This window comes from Felis catus, chromosome A1 (genome assembly GCF_018350175.1).
Source record: "Felis catus isolate Fca126 chromosome A1, F.catus_Fca126_mat1.0, whole genome shotgun sequence".
Taxonomy (NCBI): Eukaryota; Metazoa; Chordata; class Mammalia; order Carnivora; family Felidae; genus Felis; species Felis catus.
Genome location: NC_058368.1, coordinates 11,944,273 through 11,971,857, shown reverse-complemented (window position 1 = coordinate 11,971,857; position 27,585 = coordinate 11,944,273). Strand labels below are relative to the sequence as shown.

Genomic DNA, 27,585 nt, shown 5'->3' with positions numbered 1-27,585 from the left:
AACTCTAATAACTCTCCTACAAAATGAGTTGCTCTGAATCGGGCTGGATACTATAAGCTCTGAAGAACTGAAGTGATTACAACCTATAGAGATAAGTAATGGTAGCAAAGACATGCTAAGATAACTAGGTTTTTGTGTTTTTTAAGCAGCTCAGGAAGGCTCAAAGATGATGGATTAAGCCAAGCTTATGAAACTTTACTCCCCCAAACAAATAGGAAGAAAAATGAGTAGGAGTACAATATAAGTGCTGAAATCAAGGAATTCTATGGATCCAGACAGAAAATTGAGTATTGGCAATTACTTCATGAAATTATTTTACGAAAACAGGTAAGAACATACACACTGCAGATAAATCCACAGTAAGATAAGAAAACTAAAATGTAGAAATTTTGACAAATCTAGAAATAAAAAAACAAATCTTTAGGAAGAAGCCCAACACACATGATAGAGATAAGTATTGCAAGGATAAAGTTGAGATAGGGAAGACAATTTGAAAAGCTCTAGAAATCTAAAAAGAATTACCAAAAGAGCACGGAGAAAATGGAGGAAAATAAATAATGAAGACAACTATATGCTGTTTTAAGATCAGATGTAAAACAAAATGACACAGGGAAGTCGGAAAAAGGGGGTATCAAATAAAAAGTGTAGCAAGGTTAAGGTCAAACAGAATTCAAGCAAAGCAGTAAAGGGGGAAAACATACTTTATGCTGTTGAAATGGTACAATCCATCAAGAATATGTATCAGTCATGGAACTTCTAACAACACAACTTTCAAAATATATAAAATAAAAACTGATACAAAGGATAATGGACACATTCACAATATTCAGGTGGAATATTAACAGAACTCTCTTAAACCAACAGGTTTGACAGACAATAAAAACAAGATATAAAAATTGAAATAATCCAATAATCAAGCTCAATCTAAAACACACACACATATACAGAATTTGGTACCTAAAATACTGTGTATAAACCTTCTTTTCAGACACAGATAGAAACAGAAACACACACACACACACACACACACACAAACACACACACACACACACACACCAAAATCTTTCAATACAGACCACAAAGCAAGATCACACAAATGATACTCTTCGCCCACATTTGAATTAAAAATTAATCACAAAAAGATAACAAAAGTACTTCCCCCCTTCAAACCTATCCAGAGTTTTTTTAAGTTTTCTGAGAGAAAACCAGGTTTAAGAATCAAAACCAAAATTATAAGCTATTTAGAAATGAGTAACAAGAAAAACACTACAAAAAAACAAACACAAAACAGAAAACCCTTGGAATGTAATCAAGTAGTACTTAGAAATGTATACATTACAAAACAAAGAGACTAAAGGTACATGAACAAAGTATACAGCCCAAGAGACTAAAAGAAGAACCAATAAATTCGAGTACAGTTGAAAGAAAAAAAAATGAAGATCACTGTAGAAATTACAAAGATAACAAGCAACAACAAAAAAATGCTCAATCAAAAAAACCAAAAGCTGGTTGTTAAGAAAATTTCAATGAAATCCAGGGACAGAGGAAAAACAACAGGTGCCAAATATTTTTGAGTCAAGAAAAAAATACATAGAGATGATGCAGAGATTTATGAAATAAAATAGCCTATCTAAAACTTTTACCTACAAATTCTAAAATCCAGACATGCACAATATCCAAAGAAAATATGGGTTACCAAAGCTTCACTTCAGGAAGAAGTGGGAAACTTGTATTAAAAAACCATAAAAGAGGCTTAAAAAGATAGTAAGAGCTTCAGCTCCTAAAAAAGCTTTTAGGCCCCAACAGACTCAGGGTAAAGGAGTAAGGGTAGGCTAAGCTAGTGTTCCTATCCACCAGCAATAAACAGAAAAAGCAATAAGGAAAGATACAATTCTCATGACTCTTATCAAGGACACTGTAAAACTTACTGATAGATATAAAAGATAGATAGACACCAACCACCTGACTGTATTTATGGGTGGGAAGATTCAATATCATAGAGATGATCATCATCTCCAAAAAAATCTGAACACAATTTGGATAAAAATCTGAAGGATTTCCCCCCCAGAATTTGCCAACCTGGTTTTAAAATTCATGTGCAATGTGTGAAAAGACAACAGCCAAGACAATTTTGAAGGGTATTAATAAGGGAGATGCCTTACTACAAAACTATCGAGTGAAAATAGGAAAGCAAAATATATAAACTAATATATTTATTTCACTAGAGTGAAATATATAAACTAATGGAGCACAAAAGAGAGCCTAGAAATATTACAAACATAAAAATAAATATTAACTTTTAATATTTTGTCATCGTAAAAAGGCACTTGGTATATGACAGATGTGGCATTTAAATAAAAGTAGAAAAATAAATTAATAGTGCTGAGGTGAAAGGCTATGCATTTGTAAAAAATTAGACCCCTAACTCACAGCACACACAGAGTTAATTTCAAATGGATACGAGTCTAAAAATGAAAAGCAAACAAAAGCTCTTATACATTACTGGTGGGAATATAAAGTAATACAACTATTTTGGAATGCAATTTGGCAATACCTAAAAGTAGCATTTCCATAGTCATTAAATTCAACATTTTCATTCCAAATGATTGTTTTTATGAGACAGGAAGGATGTTTGTTCACTTGGGCACTGGTTTGCAATAGTGAAGGTGCAAAATATCTGATTATCCATCAAAAGAAAAATGGTTAACAGTGCTTTACAATGGATTTTTATAATGGATTAATTGTGGTATATTCAAACAATAGAATGCCTTACAAAAGCAATTAAGAGGAATTAACTACAGGATTTAATCAAATCTTAGATGCCATCAATTATAAGGCACACCATTATTTTGTCATTAAGAAAGAAATGCTGCCAATTTTAAGACATTACTGATTTAAGAAGCATACAATTTCAGAGATGTTATATTGTGAAAAATGGAGAGATCAGTAGGTATCAACAGAGCTACATCTCCAAGACTCGGTACTGGGTGAAAAACAGGTCAAAATTATGGACATGATAGGCTTTCTTCCATGTTTAAAAACACATAAAATAGTCCCATGTATTTTTTTTCATATACATGTGTAAAATGATGAAAACATTCATGGGAAAAATACACATTAATATCAGGATAGTTATCTCTTAGTAAAAAACGAAGAGGAAAGAGGTTCTAAGCTTTAGTCACACCTTTTGATTATCTTACTTCTTATTAAAAACAAAAGAAGGATGCAGCTTTTGCATCGCACATATACTAAAAGGGAGCATATCTCTCCCCATGAAGGGACAAACATAAATTCAATCATTTCCCCAGCATCTGTGGCACAGTTATGGAATGTTTACTCTTAAAACACAAGAAAGAAACATTGCAACACTGACTGGTAAACATTCCTGAGAGATTTTGCTGCTCCCTCACAGGGAGAGGAGAAAAAGAACGTGTGTATGTACTGGGGGAGGAGGGAGGATCAGAACTGAAAAAAATATGGTAAAGTGTTAACACCTTTTAAACTTGGAGAATGAGATCATGATGGTCGACTGTATTGTTTCCTGGATCTCTGAAATATTAACTTGGAAATTTTTAAAAATGACGTTTAAAAAGGCACCATGTACAATTTAAATGTAAGCTCTGTCAAGATTTTGGGAAGTAAATAACTCCTACATTATATAAACTGTTTCATAGAAAAATATAGTCAGCTTTCGGGGCACCTGGGTGGCTCAGTCGGTTAAGTGTCCAACTTTGGCTCAGGTCGTGATCTTGCGGTCTGTGAGTTTGAGCCCCGCGTCGGGCTCTGTGCTGACAGCTCAGAGCCTGGAGCCTGTTTCAGATTCTGTGTCTCCCTCTCTCTGACTCTCCCCCCCGTTCATGCTCTCTCTCTGTCTCAAAAATAAATGTTAAAAAAAAATTTTTTTTTAAAAGAAAAATATAGTCAGCTTTTCAACTAATTCTAGAAGGTCAGCAAAACCCCTTATACCAATACTCAAAAAAGTTTCAACACAACAAAGAAGATTATAAACTAACCTTATTACTCAACATGGAAATAAGGATATTAAGAAAAATGTTAGCACACTGAATCTATCATGACCAAGCCGAGCTGGGTTAATCCTACCAAAGCAAGGATGACTGTATATATAATTCATTACATTAATAATTACATTTAAAAACCCCATAAACTGTTATGCAAACATGGAATTCAACACACACTGCAAATTTTATTTTTTAATATCCCTGATTAAACAGAAATAGAAACTTTCTTAAACTGGAAAAAGGCAAGAGGCTTTCTATTTAACAATGCTCTAAAGGTGTCAACCAACACAATTAGACCAGAAAAACATGACATACATGTATCACAACAATTTGGAGTAATACTGGCAGAACTATTTGGAGAGAGTGTTATCTATCTAATAAATCCAAGAGAATTAACTGGAAAACTGTTACAGCAATAGAGAAGTTCAGTAAAGTGACTGAAAACATTAACTCAGCAGGCATAACCAATTAAAAAATAAAGGAATAACAATAACAATGTTTGCAATGATACTAAAATCCATAAAATATATATATATTTAAAGATGCAAAGCCTATTCTTATGGAGAAAATAACAAAACTGCTTGAAGGGAAGGCCTTTTAAAAAAATCTCTCAGTGAGCAGACTCAGTATTATTGTAAAGATGTTGGTATTTTGAATAAGAAAACAACAAGAATAGCCAGGAATACTAAGACGTGTTAAAATTAAAACTTAGGGAAATTTTTCAGACCAAATATAAAAACACATAGGTATAGTAATTACACTAGATGTTGGTTATAGGCATAGACAGAAATCAATCAAATATGACTAAAAACAGATGCAGGTGGATAGAGATTTAGTTCATGTTACCTGTGGCATTTCAAACTAGTAGAGGTAAGAGAAACTATACAATAAACTGTGTTAAGAGAAGTAACTACACTCAAGAGAAAATTAAGTTATACCACAATCATATGCAAGATACAAAAATAGTCCCCAGGTGGGTTAAATAACGTAAACAACAAAAACAAACAACCTGTAAGTATTAGAAGAAAACAGGAAAGTATTATCACAATCTTGTAGTAAGCACAAATCCCAGAAGACATAATGAAAAATACCGACAGATTTGTGCTCGCAAAAAGGAAAAACCTCTGTATCATATGACAGAAAATACCATTTTAAAATGCTTAAAGATAGGTGACTCACTAGAAGGTATCTTCCATATATTTAATAAGCAAGAGACTAATGCGAAAATATGTAAAGACAGATGGTAAGCCCACTTCCAGCACACGTAGCAGTCCTCCCATATCCACAGGGGGGTACATTCTAAGACCCCAGTGGATGCCTGAAACCATGGATAGGACCGAACCCTAGAAAATACATTATGTATTTTCCCCATACATACATATCTATGATAAAGCTTAATTTATAAATTAGGCACAAAAGAGATTAACAATACCGATAAAACAGAACGATTATAATATATGGTGATAAAAACTATGTGAATGTAGTCTCTCAAAATACCTTATTGTACTGCATTCACTCTTCTGGTTAGGATGATGTGAGATAACAAAATGCTTCTGTGAGGAGAATGAAGTAAAGTGAATGACGCAGACACTGTGACAGCACTAGGCTTCTATTGACCGTGTGACAATCCCTCAGAAGGAGGATTACCTGCTTCTGCACTGCAGGTGACCATAGACAGATGAAACCGCAGAAAGCAAAACAGGTAAGGGGGGGGGGGGGGGGACTACTGTATGCTAGCCCCAAATAGCAGTACCTTTTTGTAAGGAAATGTAACAGTGTGGCTATAATCCATAACCCATCCGTACCTCCTCCCTTTTTACCCAGAGATAACAATGATAATAAAAAAAAAAAAAAGTAGAAAAATGGGCAAAGAACATCAACAAGTAATTCATAGGACAGAAATAACTGAAATGAAAACATATGCCACAGTGCAGTTTTGTTTGTAATCAGAGAAATGAAAACAAAACAATTTTGTAACCACTGGAATGAGAAAAAATTTTAAAGCATTATTGGGTACACTTTTCAGAAAGCAATTGGGCAGAATTTATCATTTAAAGGAGCACCACAGGGGCGCCCGGGTGGCTCAGTCAGTTAAGCATCCAACTCTGCATCTCGGCTCAGGTCAGGTCATGATCTCACGGTTCCTGAGTTTAAGCCCCGCGTTGGGCTCTGTGCTGTCAGCGCAGAGCCTGCTTCAGATCCCCCGTCTCCCTCTCTCTCTGTCCCTCCACCACTTGCTTGCTCTCTCAAAACTAATAAACTTTAAAAAAAAAAAATTAAAGGAACACAACACTTCTCTGCATAGGAGTCTATTTCTTACAAGAAACCTGGCCCCGTGGCACAAAGACGTATACAGAGAGTATACATTTACTGAATTATTTGTAATAGGGAAAAGTGTAAATAACCCAAATGCCCAAAACAACAGTAATTAAATAAATCATGGCATACCCATAGAATGGGTATTATGCAGTTGTTCAAAGGGTGAGATAAACCTGTATGTGCTGATAGCCTTATAAGAACATTAAGTAGAGAAAAAGTTGTAAAAAGGTACAGTATGATCCCACTTACATAAAAACAAAAGATAATAGGTATATATAAGTGAGAAAGTGTGACAGACTGAAATCCTGATCTAGTAAACTAAAGAGTGATTTTCATATTTTGTGCTGAATGTCCTGTTGTTTCTACCTCCTTTCGATGGGAAAGTATTTTGGAAGTCCCTGTGTGAATTGGTTTTTTTAATGAGTACAGGGGTTTGTTTTAAACGTTTATTTATTTTGAGAGAGAGAGCACACGCGAGTGGGAGAGGAGCAGAGAGAGAGGACAGAATCCTAAGCAGGCTCTGCACTGTCAGCACAGAGCCTGAAGTGGGGCTTGATCCCACAAGCCATGAGTTCATGACCTGAGCCAAAGTCAGAAGTCAGATGCTTAACGAACTGAGCCACCCAGTGGCACCCCCTATGTGAATTTTTAAATCAAAACAAAAATATTTAACTTAATGTTGAATGTTGTCTGCCTATCTGAACAATGGAACTCTAGAACTCATTCTAACAATTTCTAGTTATGAATGGCTTCAGTGTTGAAGACAATTGCTTCATCAGGGCAAACTACTAATGTATTCTATAGTTAACTTACCGGACCCTCTATTTATAGTCCCTTAACTGTATTACACCCTCTTTTAAAGCTGTGATGTTAAAAGTCTTAATATGTTTTATATGCTTCATTCTCTTGCTCGAAAGTCATCAGTAGCTTCCTTAGCTGGCTTTCGAATTCAAAGCCCTACAAAATGTTCTCTCAAACTGCTTGTGCAAAGAAAGCATCTCCCCACTACCCAAGCACAACTCAGAAAGTTCTCCACCTCAGCCAAATGGGTCTCTCAGTTCCTAATTGAACAGGTCTGGTAGGCACCCAACTCATAAACATTCACACGTCATTTATAACATGTTCACAGTTAACAGTATTATCATCTCTCCAGGAATTTTTCCCCCAAGATTTTTATACAAAACTACAAGCACCCAAGGGCCATAATGCAGAAGATTATATAGTGAACCCAGATAAACTCATTAGCTCAAGAATGTAGATTATGAACAATAAATGAAATTGACATTTTTATCCATCACTTTCTAAGATCTCGGTGTGAAGCATTTTATATGCTTTCAATAAACAGAAAGCTGTTTTAAGTAAGTAGTTTGAATTCTCGTCCAAACCCATCATAGTGTAAATATTAAGACCATCAACTCTGAATAGCTCTACTCTGGGAACTTTGGGCAAGTCTGGGGTTTATTTGTAAAATGTTGATTATACACATTTCTTCTAATGGGAGATAATATAGGCAAACGGGTAGCAGACTATCCAGCAAAAGGTGGCCAATATTACATTCGTCCTCTTGACTAGGAAATCCCAACACAACTGAAGAATTACATTATCACTACTTTAAAATTTATTAGTATTTAGTCAACATTGATTTGATAATTAATATTTGATGTAGTACAGAAAGGGTGGCTTTGGAGTTAAACAGATGTGATCGAATCTTCGGTCACCACTTTAGAGAGGAGAAATCTTGGGTAAACCACAATTTCTGATCCTCAGTTCCCTCATCTGTTAAAGGGCATACCATCAACCAACACACAGAGCTGCAGTGAGGACTGTGTGGGATGATAATTTATGGAAAGCTTTTAATAAGGTATCTGACACAATAAATTATCAAGTTCCTTGGTCTTAAACAAACTTTCTAATTTATGTAAATTTTACTAATGCAAAGTTAATTTATTCAACAAACTTTTTTTAAGTGCTCACTTTGTGTACCAGGCAATGTGCTGAGCACTAGAGATAAACTAGTCAACAAAAATATGTGTCATCTCTGTCTCCATGTAGTGGAGCATTCTGGGGCACTGGGACAGGCATTAATCAAATAATCCAGATGCCAACTGTGCGAAGTGCTACAGAGAGGTAAGCTAAGGGGGCACATGATAGAGGGTTTTGCTCTGCTCACAGAACTCGAGAAGGCTGCCTTAGGGAAAATTCTCACTTGGGAGTGTGAGTAGGAAGCTAGATGCAGCAGCAGAAGGAAAAGTGCTCCAGGAAGACAACAGAATATGCTTTATCTTTTCAAAGTCTACATAGCTTTATACACACCCTAATATCTTGCACCTCTGGCAACTAAGTGCAAGGGACTGAGAGAATGGTGTAGCTGGCATAGACTACAAAGACTGGCTAGAGGGCAGCGACCAAGGATGCAGAGCTTTGTGGGGCACATCATCCTAAAGGCAATGGTAAATGGTTAAAGGGTTGGAGAGTTTCTATTGTTTACCATTGTTACTGCTGCCACTGGGGTAGATGGGATCACTCAATTTCAACAGTCTGGCTACACGGTGAAAATGAATTTGAGGTGACGCAAGAGTAAGTGTGAGCGTATCAGTCTGGAGGCGAAGAAATGGTAAGAACTTAAGACAGACCGCATCGGTGTAAAAAGAAAAATTCCAGGGATAATCAGGAGATAAATTCAACTGGATTAGATGACAGGGTTAGAGAGAGGGAAAGCCAGAGGCAATTTTTAGATTTCTGATTTGTATTACTAGTTGAATGCTAGTTCTATTTTCAGATATATGAAGATGCCCAGATTTGGGAAGGGAAGGTTAGGTGCTCAGTTCTTTGGACATGTGGAGTTGAAAGTACAGTTGACCTTTGAATGACACAGGTTTCAACTGTGCAGGTCCACTTATACATGGGTTTTTTTCCCTATACACTCAGTACTATAAATGTATTTTCTCTTGATTTTCTTAATATTTTTTCGTACTTATAGTAAGAATACAGTATATAATATACGTAACATATAAAATATGCGTTAATCGACTGTTATCAGTAAGGCTTTCAGTCAACAATAAGGCCATCAGTAGTTAAATTCCGGGGGGGGGGGGCGCTCAAGAGTTATATACAAGTTTTCAACTTTCTCCGGGATAGGGAGGGTGCCAGCACCCCTAACCTTGCATTGTTGATGGGTCAACTATGTTTTTTTTAATTAACAACAAAGAAAAAGCCCAGATTGTGCCACTCTATTACTCAAAATCCCACAATGGACTCCCTTCAAACTGTAAACACAACTCCTGAGAGACATACAGTTATGATCCGACTCTTCACTATCTTCTGACTTTCCCTCCTACCCTTATATCCATGGTCACTTTCACTCCAGAAACATTGGCCTTCTTGAAATCCCTGATATACTAAAAGTCCATTCTTCCCTAAGGACTTCTGTGCTTATTCTTCCTTCAGCCTGTAATATTTTTTTCCTAGGTGTTCATAGGGCTTATCTCTCACTTAACAGAAGTCCATGCTCAGATGTCATCTTTTCAAAGAAGTTCCTTTGACTATCCTATGTAAAACAGTGTTCCTACTTCTCAGCTGGGCTGGAAAGGCTGAATGAAACCTGTAGTCTTGCTGTGCTAAAGGTAAAGGCCTGTCACATAAGTCTAACCCTCAAGACTTTTGAAAAAAGTGGACTAGTCTAATTAAAGCTGTACCCCAAGACCAACTCCACAGGTTGAAGTGATCAATCCCTACAATCCTAGCAGAAAGTAAGGTAAATCTTCTCCTGGGGCAGAGACGGGGGGTGGAAATCAAATCAACTTCAATCCTTCAGTTCTTTTATACACATTGTCCTGCATAAAAGCCCTAGATAGAGGGAGAAAGAAATATGATCAGGAAAAATGTGACTAATAATTAAGAAAGAAAAATTAGGTAACAGACTAAGATCCACAGATGATTCAGATATTGTAGTCACATAATTCAAATCTCTGCCAGCAATTTTAAAAAGAAAAAAACACTTTCAGAAATTAAATCCATAAAATATAATTAATTGTTCTAAAACTAAAAAATACAGTTTTTGAAATTAACTAATTAGGTGGGTTAAATGGGAGACTGCACAAGGCAGAAGAGATTGGTAAATCTGAAGATGCGCCAATAGAAAATATCCAAACTGAAGCACAAAGAGAAAACAAGAATAGAAGGAATACCGAAGGAAATACAGAGCACACAAGACACAAACAGTACAACATATTTATAACTGGAGTGTCAGAAAGAGAAGCAGTAAGAGTAGAACAAGTGAAGGGATAATGACCAAGGATTTTTCACAACTCATAGACTACATCAACCTGCAGATTCCATAGCTCAGTAAACCCTAAGCAAAATGAAAAAAACGAAAACCGTAAGTAGGTGCACCATAGCCAAACTGCTGAGAACAGAGATAAAGAGGAAATTCTAAGAGCCAGGAAAAAAAGACACATGACCTACAAGTAATGAAAAGGTTTTCAGCTGCCTTTGCAACAGAACATATGAAAACTAGAGGAAAATGGAATGTGAAGTTTTAAACTGCCAAATAAATAAAACTGCTAATCTAGAATTCTGTATCCAAAGAAAACACTCTTCAGAAATGAAGGTCTGATAAAGACCTTTCAAACAAATGCTGACTGAATTAACTGCCACAAAACCCGCACTGTAGGCAATACTAAAAGAAGCTTCTCAGGCTGAAGGAAAAGGAATTAAGATGAAAGCACAAAACTAGATTAAAAAAAAAGGTAGCAAAGAGGGGAGAAAATGTATACGTAAATAAGAACACCGACTACCTAAAGTAATGATACGTTGGCATTCATAACTACAAAACATAAAAACCATACCACAAAGGGGAGGGAAGCAGCAAATGGAGTTGAACCATTTTAAAGTTCTTTAACTGTCCAGAAGGTAGTAAAAGCATTAATAAAACACAGACTATAATAAGCCAAACACAGATAACGTAATCTGTAGGGTAACCACAGAAGAATAATATAATCAGGTATAACGAAAAAGCCAACAGAAGGCACGGAAGCGCATTAAGTACGGTTGACCTTTGAACAACATGAGTTTGAACTGGATTGTTTTTTGATACATTACAATACTGTGCAAGTGTTTTCTCTTCCTTATGATTTTAATAATAATTTCCTTTCTCTAGCTTACTTTATTGTAAGAATACAGTATATAATACATACAACATACAAAATATGTGTTAATCAACTGTGTTACTGGTAAGGCTTTTTGATCGGCATTAGGCTATCAGTAGTTAAGTTTTGGGGGACTCAAAAGTTTTATGTGGATGTTCAACCGTGGGGGGATTGGCATTCCTAATCCCCACTTGCTCAAAGGTCAACAGTACTTTACTGAGCCAAAAGAAGGTAGGAAAAGGAGCAAATAAATAAGGAAAAGATTGGCAAAAAAGACAGTAAGCTTTTAAACTTAAAGCCTACTACGCATCGGTAGTTATACCAAGAGTAAATAGTCTAAACACTCTAAAGGACAAAGATCCTATAACTGAATAAAAGAACAAGGCCAAAGAATTAAAATGTTTACACAACACACACTTTAAACTTAAAGATATATATAAATAGGGTGAAAATAAAAGGATAGAAAAAGCTTTGTCACGCAAACAAAACCGGAATGGCTATACTCATACGAGACAAAGTAGGCATGGAGTATTTGTACACATATCGAGTGACATTTGACAATTCTAAAAGTATAACTTCATCATAAAGGCATAATAAACCTACATTTTATGTACTGAATAACATAGCTCCAAATATAAAATAGCTTCACCTCCAATCATTTCTATTGTCCATCTGGTTTTTCCTTTTCTATTCACCACACTTTTCATAATCTGACATTATATATTTAAGTATTGTTTCCTTATCTCCCTTCCCCTCCCCTGGCTGGGGAGAATCACACTAACCTAACACATAGTAAGCATTCAATAAGTATTTGCTGAACAAATGCATAAAACTGCCACTAGCAACTCACATTCTCAGTGCTTACTTTTAAAGTTTATATGATACATTTATTTTCTTCAGTTATGCAATCCTTTAACTTAAATAGTACTTAGTAATCTCTGTTAGCCAAAATTTTAAATGAGAAGTTTAAACAAAAAGCTTGAAAAAATGTTACTGGGAAATAGATTTCCTTTCCATGCAACAAAAGTCTCCAAAATAAAAAATCATCAAAATGTGCCTTTCTTCATTTAGTAAACACATGTAAGTATATATACTGATTAACATAAATAAAATAATACAATTACATATTAACTTTCATGTTTATTCAACTTCACAGAAAATCCAAAAAATGTGTCTGATATTGGTTATCTATCTAAATACCAATTGTTCGTGATGGTGACATAATACTATATGGTAGGGGAGATATGTCCAGGTTAAACAAATTCTTAAATTCCTGACATTCTTCACATGGGCAAAAGGAGATCTTAAAAATCAAACTTACAAGCTGTAAGAAGATACAGAAAGTAATTTAACCTTTAATACCTGGAACAAGTTTTACAGCCACATTTGTAATTTACATATACAGTGGAGATCACTGAAAACAAAAGCTTCCTGTTGCACTGCAGCAAGAAATCATATTATAATGTAGATTAAATGAACTTGCTACAGAGTGCAGCAAGATAACCTCACCGAAAAATCGTAAGATTTTCATAATGGAAGTTGTTACAGTGAGTTAAATATTTTCTCAATTTTATACAGTACATATTTTCAAAATGAACATTACGACTGAAGAGTTTGCTAACTATCGTTAGCAATTACTGTGGTATACATACGTAATTTTACTTTAGTTATAGTATGTGGCTCTCCAAATGTCAGTACGTGAAATGTTAAGTTCAAACATAATAAGATAATCCCCTAAGATGAAGACTCAGGACATCAAAACTTTGATCGTTATTGCACCTATTTTTCTACAGAAAAATGGAAAATTTACATCATAATCTTCCCAAAAAGTGAACAGACAAGTTGTAAAATCACAGACTTATTGGCATTAAACAAAATCTACAATGAACATTTTTTGTGAACTGATGTACAGAATTAGTTGTGCAATGAAATTTGGTTAACTATGATCATGCAAATAAAAATCTTCCACAATCATTTTTTCATTATGTTTTATAAAATGGTCTTAAAGATATACTTCCATAAACATTTCCGGTGCAATTTAGTCAACGACAAAAATACAAAGCTATCCCTTATTCTTTATTTTATAGATTTAAAAACATGCCTTTGTACTGCTGAGATACAAATAGCGTGTTTGGGAGAACTGAGTTCATGAAACGGTTAAAAACCAATGTATCTTGGTCCGACATTAGCTGCCTTGTATACAGCAGCCTCCCGTAATCACTGGTGTCAGTACTGTTGGAAATGAAAAATAGTTAAATATTGAGAGATTAAGACACAATTCAAAACATTTTTTAAAAAATAAAAGGCCGTTTCATAAACATGAAGAAATCTTTAAAAGAAAAATAATCACATCAATTGTGATATACACTGGAAAATAGTAAAATGTCATTTTCCAAAATAGTAGTTTCTTTATTATATCCCCCCTCTATTATAACCAATCTTGGAAATATACCTTCAACATAATGGTGTATTATATGAAAATGCTCCATTATTCAATGTGATACATTTAATAAGTTAGGATATGATTTTTTTTTCTGATGTTAACTGTGAAAAAAACAAAAGAACAGCACCTGAAATACTAAAATGAATTTAGGCAAGCATTAAGTAGTAACTTTTATGTTTTGGTTCAAAATACAGTTTATAAAACTGTATAAAGGATTCTGATGTAACTAATTTGTTTCTATATTTTGCAGATTACAATGAAGAAAAGAAAAGATCTGCTCTAAAACCAAATAAATCTCCACTTCTCCCAATCTAGACAAAGTGGAATTTCATTCAAAATTTTTAAGATTGTGATACCTACAGTAGGTCATATAGTTGGATATACCATTCCCACCCTGCCCCCCCCCAAAAGAACTTTTTTGGCTCCAAAATAAAGTACAATAATAAACTCTTGATGAAAAACTATGTTATGGGGCAATCTATCATATACTATGGCTAAATATGATTTTACAGAAAAGAGCACATCCCATTTTCAGCACTTTTTTCATAAACATGCAACTCACTATAAAATACAAAACACTTGCTTTCAAGAACAGCTTTATAAAGACACTGCATCAATAAAATTTTTTTCTTTCTGATTAACTTTACACTGTTATGGAGAACTGGAACTTTCTATGTGTATATATCGGATTTAATATTATAGTGTAATAATCTGTATTTCTGAACATAATGTTCAAGAGGAAATATCTATACACAATAACATTCTAGACTATTAAAAACTAATTCAAATTACAGAATTTTATTGATACAGTAGATTAATAAAAACTGAAAAGGGATGATGATAAAATGGGATAAAGAATTCAGTACATTATTTTATAACACACTCTTTAAAATTAAAATATTTTAAATCTCTCTTTTCTTAAAATTTTCATTGCCATGAAAGGCCAGAAAATTCTGAGACCAATACTGAGGTGTAAAATAATCAAACTTCGGGACTATTTCACAATCTGCGTGGTGTCCTCCCGCTGGAGGCATCATGCAGGTGTAATGGCAGACCATTTAGCACCTCTGAAGATTAAGGGTGCCTAGGAGTAAACACTAGGTAAGATACACAAGGGAAAGAGACCATTTACCTCTCCAACAAACAATGACATCAAGAAAATGACACCATTTGTTGAAAAAATTTTTTTCACAGTAAAATTGCAGAGAATACAAATACAAACACTGACAGATCACTGCTTAAGATCTATCCTAACAAACTCTTTCCAAATCAATAGATCCAATAAACAGTTGGGACTGTCAGTTTAAAGCCGCAGATAAAAGCTATACAAGCACTTTAGAAGTCAGAAACATTAAAAAAACAAAAAACAAAAAAAAGAAAAAGAAAAAGAAAAGAAAAAGTAAAAGAAAAAAACATATTTACAAGTTTCTTCTTTAGTTTATGTCTACATAGCCATCGCACATCACACTTTCACAGGACTCCAGAGTCAATGTTATCACCACGCGTATGGCTAAAGCGCTGTGACCACAAATACATGAGGTCATCAAAGTAAGGTCCAACTGTCCACTCTCCAGCAGTCCCGCTTTGTGCATCAAAGGCTTTACTTAGCCTCAAGCTTGACCAAAAAAAATGCTTCTTTTCAAAGCTTTCACACAGAAAGTTACTAATTACATTTGTTCATCGCCTTTCTCTTTTAGAACTTCGCCGCCGTACCTTAAAAGAAAAATTACCAGATGCTTAATTAAGATACCAGACTTGGCAGTAATTAATATTATTTTTTTTAACAAATCACTATTCTTAGTTGTTCCTGATTTTCTTTGCCTTTCTTCACTTCAAACCTTTCTCCTATTTTAAAACTTTCTGCCTCAGCATCACATATTTAGACCTTATGTAATATTTGAATGCCCATAAATAGCCTTTCCCATAATAGCAAGAGAAAAAACTATTTTACTTTACTATTTAATAATTTTAAAGAGAAATGAACAGAAAGCAATGTCGACAGCAAGAAAAACAATTGCAACTATCTTTTCACTTACGTTTCCGTGGTAAAAGAAAACATTTTAAACTTAGGCTTACAGTTGTCTTTCTGGGAAAACAGTTACTGAATGTAGAGCCTAACAATTATCAAATACATAGGAATATATGGAATTCAGACATATTACCATTTACTGGCAAGTACTAATGAAAGTGTAAAACTTCAGTTCTAAAAAGATCAGTATTAAGATGAATATAAACAGAACAGGATTTTAATTCAATTAATTTATGGTTTTTTTGGGTTTTTTTTTGAAGACATTAATCACTATGGACTCTTGTCTTATTTTTACATCCAAAACAAACAAACAAAGCTGTAAGAAACAAGCCCAACAAGTTTGAGACCACAGTTCAGATATTTTTCTGTGAATATCTGGTACATAAATGAACCCTGGTGCAGACAAAAGTGCTGATTATGTTAAAAAGGACAGAGGGGCAGGGGTCAACTCTGGGACTTGATCTCACAACACAGGTTTCTCAGAGATGGCTAACTGTGTTGATCCAAAGATTCAGCACTGGTGTATCATTAGGAGAACAGTTTACTTCAATGTGTTAACTGTATTTCTTCCAAAAAGAAACACTGAAGATGTGCTAACCGACAAAGCCATTCTTAAGAAAAAATTATCTCAGGAAGAATCACATTCTGACCTTTGTAAAAGAAATCTAGGTTACCAATTTCGTAAATTTCAAAGACATGATTTTATTCTAGATGACTAACTTGTAAAACTACTATGAAACTCAAAGAAAAAGTTATGAAACATTAGCCATAGTCTATTTAACATATAACAGTGGTCTAAAATCAAGGTACAGCTTAAATGCTTCAAGGGTCAATTTATCAGAATGCTACTTGTTCTTCTCCACATTGTTATAAACTTGACATTTACATTTTCACTAGGCTACATCTGTCATTCTCACTTAGTTTCAGGATTCCATAAAGGAAGTTCTCTCATTACCCAAGGTGGTAGGTGAACCAACGTTACAAACTGCTCAAGAAAAGTAAATAAATACTTAGAATTATAAGTAACAGCAAGTGCTATATGGAGCTGACCAAGTATTTACCAACTCTATTCCTATATTCTATGCTAACACATGGTACTTTAATAGACACATACATTTACTGTAGAAACTTCCTCTTCCTCTGTTTCTTCCTGTGGAACATCATCATTGACAGGAGAGCTACCCTGAAACACATCTACTTCTTCACTTGAATCATTTTCTTTAGTAGCTGCTTGTTTGGAGCGTCCTACACGGCTAGAGTAAAACAGAGGTAAAATAAAATGAACATTCTGATCTTTAAGTAGTAGATCACCTCAGAGGAAATGCTCAAAATATTTCATAAATTCTCATTTATTACCATTTTTATCCTCCATTACCTTACAAAACAAGAAATGTTATTCTTATCCTAACCCCTAACCCAGTGTTTAATCCTAGAATCTCACACTGACCAAGTAATAAAAAAAACCAAGACAATAAAAGATTATAAAACATAACCCAAAGTCTGCTCTTTATCTTTCCCAACTCAGTAAAAGGAATCTGCATCTACTAAGCTGCTCAAAACAGAAAATTTAGAGTCCTTCTTAATAGCGTATCAGTCTTCATCTGGCCCCATAATTCTTACAAAGAAATCTCCAATCTATTCACTTCTCTCCACCTCTACTGCTACCACACAACTTCCACACCATTCTCGTCTTACCTCTTCTCCAAAAATGTAAAAACAGCTGATGTCACTCACTCCCCCTAGACAGCTCCCTGCTGTACTGCGAGAAATTCTGTAAACCTTCTTAGCATAATATATAAGGCCTTGCAGACAGTTGTTGGCCATCTGTCCATTCTCATCTCTTTCCACTCCCTAATTCCTTACAACTACAATCCAGCAAATTCTTGCCTTCCTTCAAACTCTCTGAATTGGCCAAGACTTTTCCTACTCTGGAACCTTTAGCACAATGTTCCCTCCAGCTGTGTTCTTCTCCTTTCTCTCTATCAGCCTAACTCCTACTATTCTCAAGAAATCAGTTCTCACTTTCCAAAGAGAAAACTTCCCCAATTCCCTAGCCCTCCCATTATGTTCTCTTATAGCACCCTGAAGTTTTCCTCAGGGCACAGATCACAATTTAGAATTCCATATTTATGTGTGATTATGTAATGACTACACGCCATTTAGATGTTAATCCCAAAAGGACAAGAATAATGTCTATTCTGTGCCACTGTAAGCCACTGTAAACTCTAGCACCTCGTACTCTCTGAAACATAGGAGGCAATCAAATATATGTAAGAGATACCACCATTTAATCAAATGTATCCCTTTTGATATTTATTTGCATGTATATTCTTTAAATTAAAAATTTTTTTTGAGTATAGTGGACATACAATGTTACATCAGTTTCACGTACACAACACTGTGGTTCAACTTTTCTACATATTATATGCTGTGCTCACAAGTGTAGCTGCCATCTGTCACCAGATAACGCTGCTACGACACCACTGACCTTATTCCCTATGCCATGCCCCTCTATTCCTGTGACTTATTCATTCCCAGACTGGAAGCCAATATGTCCCACTCCCCTTCACCCATTTTGCCCATGCTCCCACCTCCACTTCCTTCTGACAACCATCAGTTTATTCTCCGTATGATAACTTTTTTTAAATTAATTTTTGAGACAGAGAGAAAGAAAGAGAGCACGTGCACACAAGCAGGGGAGGGGCAGAAGAAAGGAGAGAATCCCAAGCAGACCCCCATACTGTCAGCATGGAGCCTAATGTAGGTCTTGAACCCACAAACTGTGAATCATGACCTGAACAGCAACCAAGAGTCAAATGCTTAACCGAATGAGACACCTAGGTGCCCCTGATTAACTTTTTTTTTTTTTTAATTAAGACTATAGTTTATCATTTCTCTTGGGTAATCCACGATATGTATTCCTTAATACACACTCAAACCAAGTAATTTTTTTTTTTTTTTTTACTTGGTTCGGCTTTTCTGAGTTAATGGAAGAAAATACAAGAATTACAGGGAAAATAATATAATCTTTCTCAATTCCACTGAGGTCAGAACAAGAAAAACAGGCAGATCATAACGTATGTTATCCTAGTTCTTAAAAAAAATAGATTCCCCATGAAAGGAAGATATGCTGTTAAGATGGAATATAGAGTCTTTTTCTGCACTGATTTTTAAAAGAAATACTTGTTCGGTTTAGACCATTTGTATGAGGATGTGTATAATTTTAGATGATTACGCCCTTAATTTTTTGATGCGCAAATATAAACTAATTAAAGTTATGAGCCTGAAAGCTATTTCTGTTATTTCCTCATTAGAAAATTAATCGTGGGAATTTAATATTCCTTAAGAATTTGTTTTTTAAAAATAGCTACTTTTCGTAATTGAATCCAAACACATTTACAAAGCTGCCACAAAAACGTACTTACCTTTACTTTTTACCTGAGGAAAAAATTACATGGAAAAAGGCAGGAAGTAGCTAGACACTCAAGCAACTTTTCCTCTTCCTGGGGAATACACAGGAAGAGGAAAAATTTCCAAGATAACTTAAGTATTTGGCCAAGGTGTGCTGGCAACTCTGCAAAGCCAAGGCAGTGATGTAAGTGTGCAACGGGGTCACTCTCAGAATTACAGTCAGAATTTCTGACTAATGGAAGACATGCTGTTCTACTTCCACTTAAATAACTGAGAAAAAAGTGCAGAATATACAAATGACAGCACTGACGCTCCTGCTACTTTAACAATTTTAGGTACAGATTTGTTATTGTGATCTTCTCATGAACATATGCTTGTGTGAACTTCCACAACTATTTATATGTAGATACAGATCTGTTCATTTGATTAGAAAAGAAAGAAAACCAAAACCCCCAAAACTTCAGATCTACATGTGGTAATCTCTTTGGCTATCATTTAAAGAAAAATAATGCCTGTGACTTTCCTACACAATTCAAAGAATAAAAGCAAAAATATAAAAACTATTTTTTTTAAAGTTGCTGAGGAGAGATATTAAAAACTATAGTGTGGAAAGACAAGCAACTTGGTCAGTATGATGTGATTATTTAAAAATACTTTCTCATCTCTTTAGGTACCATAAAGTCTGTATTGGACATAATAAACTATTTGGTGTTCATTTAAAGAGATTTGCCTAAAAGCTGTAATCAGAGGTTACCAGAGGGTTAACTGGGATATCAATTACCTAGGTAAGTTTATAAAAATTTTATCTTACCTAGTATAATGGGACTAAATATATGGGATTTTAAATACAGCCCTATGTATATTTAAAAACTGATAAACTCTCGCAAAATAATTTGAAACTGGTTTGAAATTTAATATTATTTACAACTTACACATTTTTTTTTGGTTGTGATGGTGATGGCGTTTTTGATGGTCTTCCTCGTCCTTTCTGTGGTGTGGATTGTGTGGATTCAACTGCACTAGTTTCAGGAGATTCTGCTCTGCTTTGGGGAAGACCCAAATGTGGATAGCATCAAATTATGATTTAGAACACAGTTACTAAATACATGCAGTTCAGAGTTACATGCACTTACCTCTGTTGTGCTCTCCTTGATGTTCGGTGCTGTTTGTTCTTTGATTTCTGTTCTGTGTTTCCACTTTGTCTTTCTTCTTCTTCCTCTTCTTCTGGTGCTGAAGGTCCAGACTTTTTTTTGGTTCCTTTTTTAGACGTTTTCATTGTTGGTTCTTCTTTTGGTGTACCTCCACCAAGAGGTTTAGGTGGTCGGCCTCTTTTACCTTTTTTTGGCGGGCTATTCTGTTCATCCTCATTTTCCAATATATCTTCTTTGAGCCTCTTTTCCTCAGGCCACTGCTGTTCATCTGATTCTGAAGCCGTATGGCCTCTCTTCCGTCCACGCTGACTGCCTTTAGGTTTCTGTTCCTGTACCAACTTAGTGAGGTCATCCATACCTAATTTCTCTTCTGAATCCGTGACAGGTGTTTTTTTCCGGCTTCTAGGCTTGTCCAATTCAGACTAGGAATAAAAACCACAATTTCAAATATAAATTTGTTAGGATGAATATTTTGAAAAATGAAACAAGAAAATGTTATCCACTTTTGTCATAAAACTGTACCTAAATAAAACATAGAGTCTTTAAGTATATCAGAACCATAACTACTTTGTCTTTTAACTTAAAAAGTTATCTGGAGTTAAGAGGGTAAATTTTCATTTTTACTTGAGCTAGAGTGTCTCAAATTGACACCTTTCAAGATCAGTATTTTATTAAACTTTAAATTTTAATGAGTTATTTCATTTAAAAAAATTTAAATTCCATGCTTGAATAATGGATAACTATATCAAAGTATAATGGATCTGCTTTAATAGTCAAATTAAGTGATTCTAATTTTATTCCACAGTGTATAAGATACAAAATATCAACTATGTTATATATTATGCTTAGACACCATAAAAGAGCTACTTTTCCTTTATAAATGGAGGTTGCAAGGCACAAAAGTTGAACATATTCATTTATTAAAAATTTTGAAAATACTTCTGAATCAAAGATACTGTCTCTTCCCAGCTACAACCAATTAAAAACAAAAACAATTTAAATTAGTTAATCAGAAACTCAAATTCAAAATAAAAGCCTAGTCTACATTCAGAGAATATATATGCACTGACCGGCAGATGGAGACTGAGGAAATTCTCCAAAGAAACCAAGAACAGTATGAGCCCTTACAGCTTCCCATACACATGCATGTATAAAACTCACAAATACAAGCGTTTTATTTCCAAAAAGTTTGTGTCAATTTACATTCTTAAAAATCAGTGGAAAGAAAACAACAAAAATTATCTGATTTGTTTAGTCATTTTGTTATGTCATTGGTAATTATGCTAATTATGTCATTGGTATTATGCTTTGTCCATTTGTATAGTGGAGTCTTAGTATTTTAAATCTACATTCTTCTATATTTTTGTGTGTATTTAAATTTTATTTCCTATTTGTTAAGGATTGAATTATGTCCCTACAAAATTCATATGTTGAAGCTAGAACCTCTGATGTGATGATATTTGAAGATGGGGCCTTTGGGGGATATTTCAGTTGAGATAAGATCATGAGGGTGGGGCCCTCATAACAGAATTAGCCCCTTATGAAAAGAGACACCAGAGAGATCTTTTTGTCTCTCTTCTCCACCATGTGAGGAATAGTGAGAAGGTGGCCCATCTGCAAACCAGGAAAAGAAACTCTCACCAGGAAGCAAATCGGCCAGCACAAAGGTGAGAAAATTAATTTCTGCTGTTTAGCCATCCAGTCTACGATACTTTGTTATGGCAGCTTGAGCAGACTAAGACATTACCGTATCTTGATAGGATTTGACATGGAATTCTAAATTGTCTTTCCCATCCACCCCCAAAGAGTATTTCAATCATTTCAAAAATCACTGACTTATAATGGTTCCTTTACTTTGTATTAGGTTTTAAAAATTAAGAATGTTTCTGGGCTATTGTAACAATGGCATAATATTTTACTAAACATAGAGAAATAAAGAAATACATTTGTGTTTGGTTAGGCTGATGTTATTACTCCTCTTTTGTACCATTTATTCTTCCACATGGACTTAAAATCACACTGGAATTTTATAATTACATATAGATTCATTTAGAACGAACCATGATTTGTTTTTATTCATTTCTCCCATTAAAGAACATGGCATGTCTTCCTTCTATTCAAGTCTTCTAAGTTTCTCAGTTTGGATATTTTCCCCACACGGATTCCCCCTACTTTTTTAAGGCTATGTTTAGGTTGATCAGTCAGTTGTTTGGTCAGTCGGTCGGTCGGTCTGTCTGTCTACCTACCTACCTACCTAGCTTTGTTGTGGAAGAGGTTACTGTGGTGAAGCAAATCTCCTTTCCCCCAAATGTATACTTGATATAAAACAAAATTACCAGACTAAAGTTAGTTATACACATACATACATCTACCACATATAGATGTTTAATTGGCTACCATACTAAATACTTAGTTTTTCAATTGTTTCTCTTATTTTTCTAAGAGTACAAAAGAAAAATGAATTTGTCTCTTCTTTTTCACTGTCATACCTTTGATTCCTATTTCATGTCTTCCTGAATTTGTCAAACATTCTAGAACAATCTTAAATAATAGTGATGACAACAAATTACTTGTTTTGCTTCTGATTTTTAATTAAAATGTTTCAAGTATTTTGCATTTAAGAATAATTTAAGAAGAATAACTGAGTCAATGATTACTGATTTAAACAGATAAAACTTTTAGTATGTTAAGGAAGTATCCTTCTGGTATTAGGTTAGTAAGAGTTCATATGTATCAAGAATGGATTTTAAGTTGTATTTATATCTTCTTGACATGACCTGAAGTTATCTTGTTAGTATTCTTCTTATTTGGTATACTGATTTGATATATTATGTTAAAAGATTTCTTAACATTAAATTATCCTTACATTCTAGAAAAAACAGACCTATAAGTGACTGGTTTTAATTTGTTAGCATTTATTTGCATTTTTGTACAAATAATTATTGTTACTCAGAGATGCAAAGGTAAGAGAAATATTGAATTAAAGTTAACTTTACAATTATCACCTCCAGTTTTAAACTTTACAATTCATTTTAATGTCCAAAAATGTGATAAGGTGGCTGAATTCCTTCATACTCGGGAAAAGGTTGGTGGTAAACAGGAAATTTAATGTCTGCTTTCTTGAGAATACTATAAAATAAGCTAGTTTACTAAAGCACTACATTCTCTAGTTTCTTTTTCATTTTGCACTGCATTATCTTAAGAAGAGAGGGAGTATAAAACTGAGGTTAAAAGCAGGAAATAAGGAAAACATTCTATTTGTAAAACTAAATATTTGAATATAAATGTACATGGACAATAATTCCTTTGTGATGAAGTTTTAGTATCAAGGTGGTAGTATATACAAAGACAGGACTCTTTCTCTATAATCTACTGGTCTTTAAATTGAACTTCTGTCTCAGAATGCTAACCTCTTTAAGGATATTTCAGTTGATATGTATTAATAAGGTTCTTATAGTATTTCTGAAAAAGGATACAATGTTACACAAAAGGCACCCAAAGGCTTCCATTATAATTATACAAATAAATATCAAAAGCTCAAAATTTCACAACTTTGCTATGGAAAAGAGAGATTTGCTCTTCACTGCTCTGTAATATGGCAGAACTAGATACAGAATTTATAGGATAACAAAATATTAAGAATTCATCACTACCATGCTTCCCACATTTGGGGGGGATATACATAAGGGAGCAGGTCAGTATGTGGGTATAGGTGGCTTAGTTGATGAGTTGATGTTTCCAACAAATGAGAGAAACTGTAAACTTTCCACCTAAGGCATTTTTAAGCACGTGGTAAACAACTCATAAATGCTAGTGAAGGAATTTCTGCATTAAGTGAGAAGTAGGACTAGAAGACATAAATACCTTTTCCAATTCAAGGTTCTCTTCTATATATCCAGATAACAGGATTCCTTTCTGGCTAAGCGATCAATTTTTAATTCTGCTTGGGCAAAATTTTTAAACAGCCAATAAAAATCAGAATTTACAGTATAAGTAGTAAGGATTTAGTAAGAATTTAAGAATTATAATTTTTTAAGTGGAAAGAAAAACAATCTGGCAGAACAAATTACTGGAGAAACTTGAAAACAATTAAAAATAATTAAAGCTTTTTGGAATATGTAATGTTGGGCCAGTGGTAGAAAAGAAGGGCAGTAATATTTCAGAGAAAGCAAAGGTATTTTATTAATAACGTTCCACCTCTACTGGGTAGATTTCAAATGCATTAACATTTACTTTATAGTAATCATTACTCAAAAATATTGATCTTTGTAATGATAACATAGCAGCAACACCAACTGACTTGGACTAATTCATTTATTCTGATAAACCTTAACAGCTAAGTAGCCACATTTTACCGATAAACTGATTCAGAGAGCCTCATGAATTTTTCAAAAGTTTAAAGCTAACCTAGAAGTCAAAATGTGCCCAATTATTAAGGTTATCAGGATGTATAGAAATACATAACTGTATTCTGTATCTGTACTAAAATTTAACAAACCTGTCTTTAAGTGGCATTTACAAACAGTCTAATCATACAAATTATCACTGCTATTAAAATTTAAAAAGAAGCCTTTATGAAAACTGCAGCATTCCCTACCTTTGCTAGAAGCTTACTTAGTAATGAAAGGCTTAAGAAAGCATCTAAAATGGAGGAGCCTTTAAGGATCCTCATTCTACTTCCCTTCTCTAACGCTAAGTCTAAACTTACTGTGTTTTAAACAACAACAATAACAACAACAACAACAAAACAACAACAACAAAAACCCCCAAATAGTTCTGAGTATGGGACTGGCATGTTTGATTTCCAAGATCTACAGAATAAAGATCACTCATTAGAATGACAAGAAACACAAGAGATTCAATATACTTAAATTACAAGGTAGAGGATAATGATGAACTCACATTTGTGATTAAAATCATTGAGAGAAAATCAAATGTCAAATTCGAGAGTAATGTTAACTGGTTTCAGTGTAAACATTGTTACTTATACAGTAAAATTTTTATTATAATTATAAAATCAAACCAAATATCTCACCCTTACAAGATCAGAGTCGTCTCTCTTGTCACTTTTTTTTCCTGGCAAAGGCGATGACATTGTATAATCTTCATTTTCACTGTGATCCATTTCAGAGCTATCAAGCCTTTTAATATAGACATTTGTTATTATTATTACAATGAAACAACCTTAAAAGCTTTCCCTGTTCCCTAGTGTAGCTTTACAGCTATATGAGGAAAAGTTTCATTCTTTTCCGAAAAGTATCTGTTTCATTCTATCATATTTAGCACCAAACCAACAAGCAATGAATTACATTTAATAGAGAAACTTGAAGAATCACAAATTTAGTTTTCTTACTAAGTCTTTTTAAAAACTAAATTCTATTTTGGAGTGGAAACATAAAGCAAGTTAAAACCTTTCTGGTTAGCAAGTTGGATTGGCCTATGTTACTACAATCCGCACCTATCTCTCCCATATTCCCAGTTCCGCTTTTTCTTCTTTGAGTTCTTTTTTTAAAATTTTATTTATTTTGAGAGAGAGAGAGAGTCAGTCAGTCCCAAGGAGGCTCAGAGTGGTCCACGCAAAGCCTGACGTGGGGCTCAATCTCACGAACCATGAGATCATGACCTGAGCCGAAATCAAGAATGGGACACTTAACTGAGCCACCCAGGCCCCCTTTCTTCTCTGTATTTTTAACACCCTGTCACACACTAAAGTTATTATGTTTATTCTCTACTAACTTCCCCTGCTAGAATGTAAGCATGGATCTTTTGCCAACTGTATTTATTTTATACTAAGCACTTGTACCAGTGCCAGACATAAAATAGGCACTCAATAAATACTTAGTAAATGAATTAACAGCACAAGCTCACAAGCTCTCATTTATTGGTATGAAGCCTGTCTTCTGTCCTAGGTGATCTCATCTTTAATGTGACTTTGAAAACCATTTATACATCGTTAAATCCTAAATTTCAATCTCTGGCCTAGAAACTACTCTGAGCTCTAGACTCACATATCCAACTGCCCACTCACTTGAATTTCCTATAGGCATCTCAACTTTAACACAGCCAAAATAGTTATTTGGACATTCCTCTTTTCCCCATCTCCCCAGAAAACACACACACACACACACACACACAAACACACACGCGCATGCATGCACAAAGCCTGTTCCTCTTCAAAGGCTTCTAACATCTCAGTAAATGGCACCGCCACCTATAGAAACATTCAAGCAAAAAAACCCCCTAGGATACATCTTTAAATATTCCCTTTTCATAACTATTCACATCTACCTCATCAGCAAGACAATTTGGGTCTAAAATCAAAATAAATCCCACATTTGACTACCATCTTCTTCCCTCTTCATCCCTTCTCTGAATTACCATTAGCTGACTCCTAACTGGTTTTTTTTAAATCTCAATTCTAGTTCCTCTCTTCTCCATAAACGATAGGGCAATCTAATAAAAGTTGCAAATTAGATCACTAGGCTCCACAGCAATATCTGAGCAAAGGGAAAAAGTCGAAAGCAATGTTGAGGCTCTCAGCCTAAATGACTGATCTTCTTTGATTATAACCAAGATCCAAAAAGAAAAACCAGTAACTTAGGATATGAGTTGCTGGAAATGGTTTGGTCCTGTTAAGTAGGAAGCCATCCCACTAGAAAATGTCCAAATGATATAGGTGAAGGTGACTTAAGTATCAGCCACTAATATGTATTAATACAGGAATCTAAAACAAGCACTATAAATGTATTTTTGTTCACTCTCTAGCATATATCATTTGACAATTTATTCGTTACAAGGAAACTGATAAGACATTTTAGAATGTCTCATCCTTTCTTTATTGATTGGTTATGAACAATGCAAAGACAGCACAGTCTTTCATAATAACTAAGCAAAATCAATAATCAGTGGCAGTTAGGGCCTGTGCAAGGCTTTGCTGCTAACAAACTGCTAAGTACTACACAAAAACGAGTTAAACTGTGAATTATTTTCTCTTTTCCTCTTTCTTAAGACGAAAATCTGTAGAGCATGATTTGAAAGTACAAATTTAAAACAATTTTTCTAAACA

The 27,585-nt window shown here is 34.4% G+C and overlaps 1 protein-coding gene across 6 annotated transcripts in view; it reads right to left on the bottom strand.

Moving 5' to 3' along the window:
- Nucleotides 1-12,605: 12,605 nt before the first annotated feature.
- The window catches only part of PDS5B (PDS5 cohesin associated factor B), a 195,900-nt gene continuing 180,920 nt past the window's right edge, over nucleotides 12,606-27,585 (bottom strand). For 2 of the 6 annotated variants that reach the window (XM_023250592.2, XM_045051764.1), the window contains exons 31-35: nucleotides 25,555-25,660; nucleotides 20,502-20,941; nucleotides 20,301-20,411; nucleotides 17,072-17,210; nucleotides 12,606-15,641 (exon numbers count right to left, since the gene is read on the bottom strand). In XM_023250592.2, the coding sequence (XP_023106360.1) occupies nucleotides 15,606-15,641; nucleotides 17,072-17,210; nucleotides 20,301-20,411; nucleotides 20,502-20,941; nucleotides 25,555-25,660 (832 nt within the window). In that variant the 3' untranslated portion in view covers nucleotides 12,606-15,605. The remainder of the gene's footprint in view (nucleotides 15,642-17,071; nucleotides 17,211-20,300; nucleotides 20,412-20,501; nucleotides 20,942-25,554; nucleotides 25,661-27,585) is intronic. The other 4 variants (XM_023250593.2, XM_023250597.2, XM_023250601.2 and 1 more) reach the window with 4 other exon arrangements.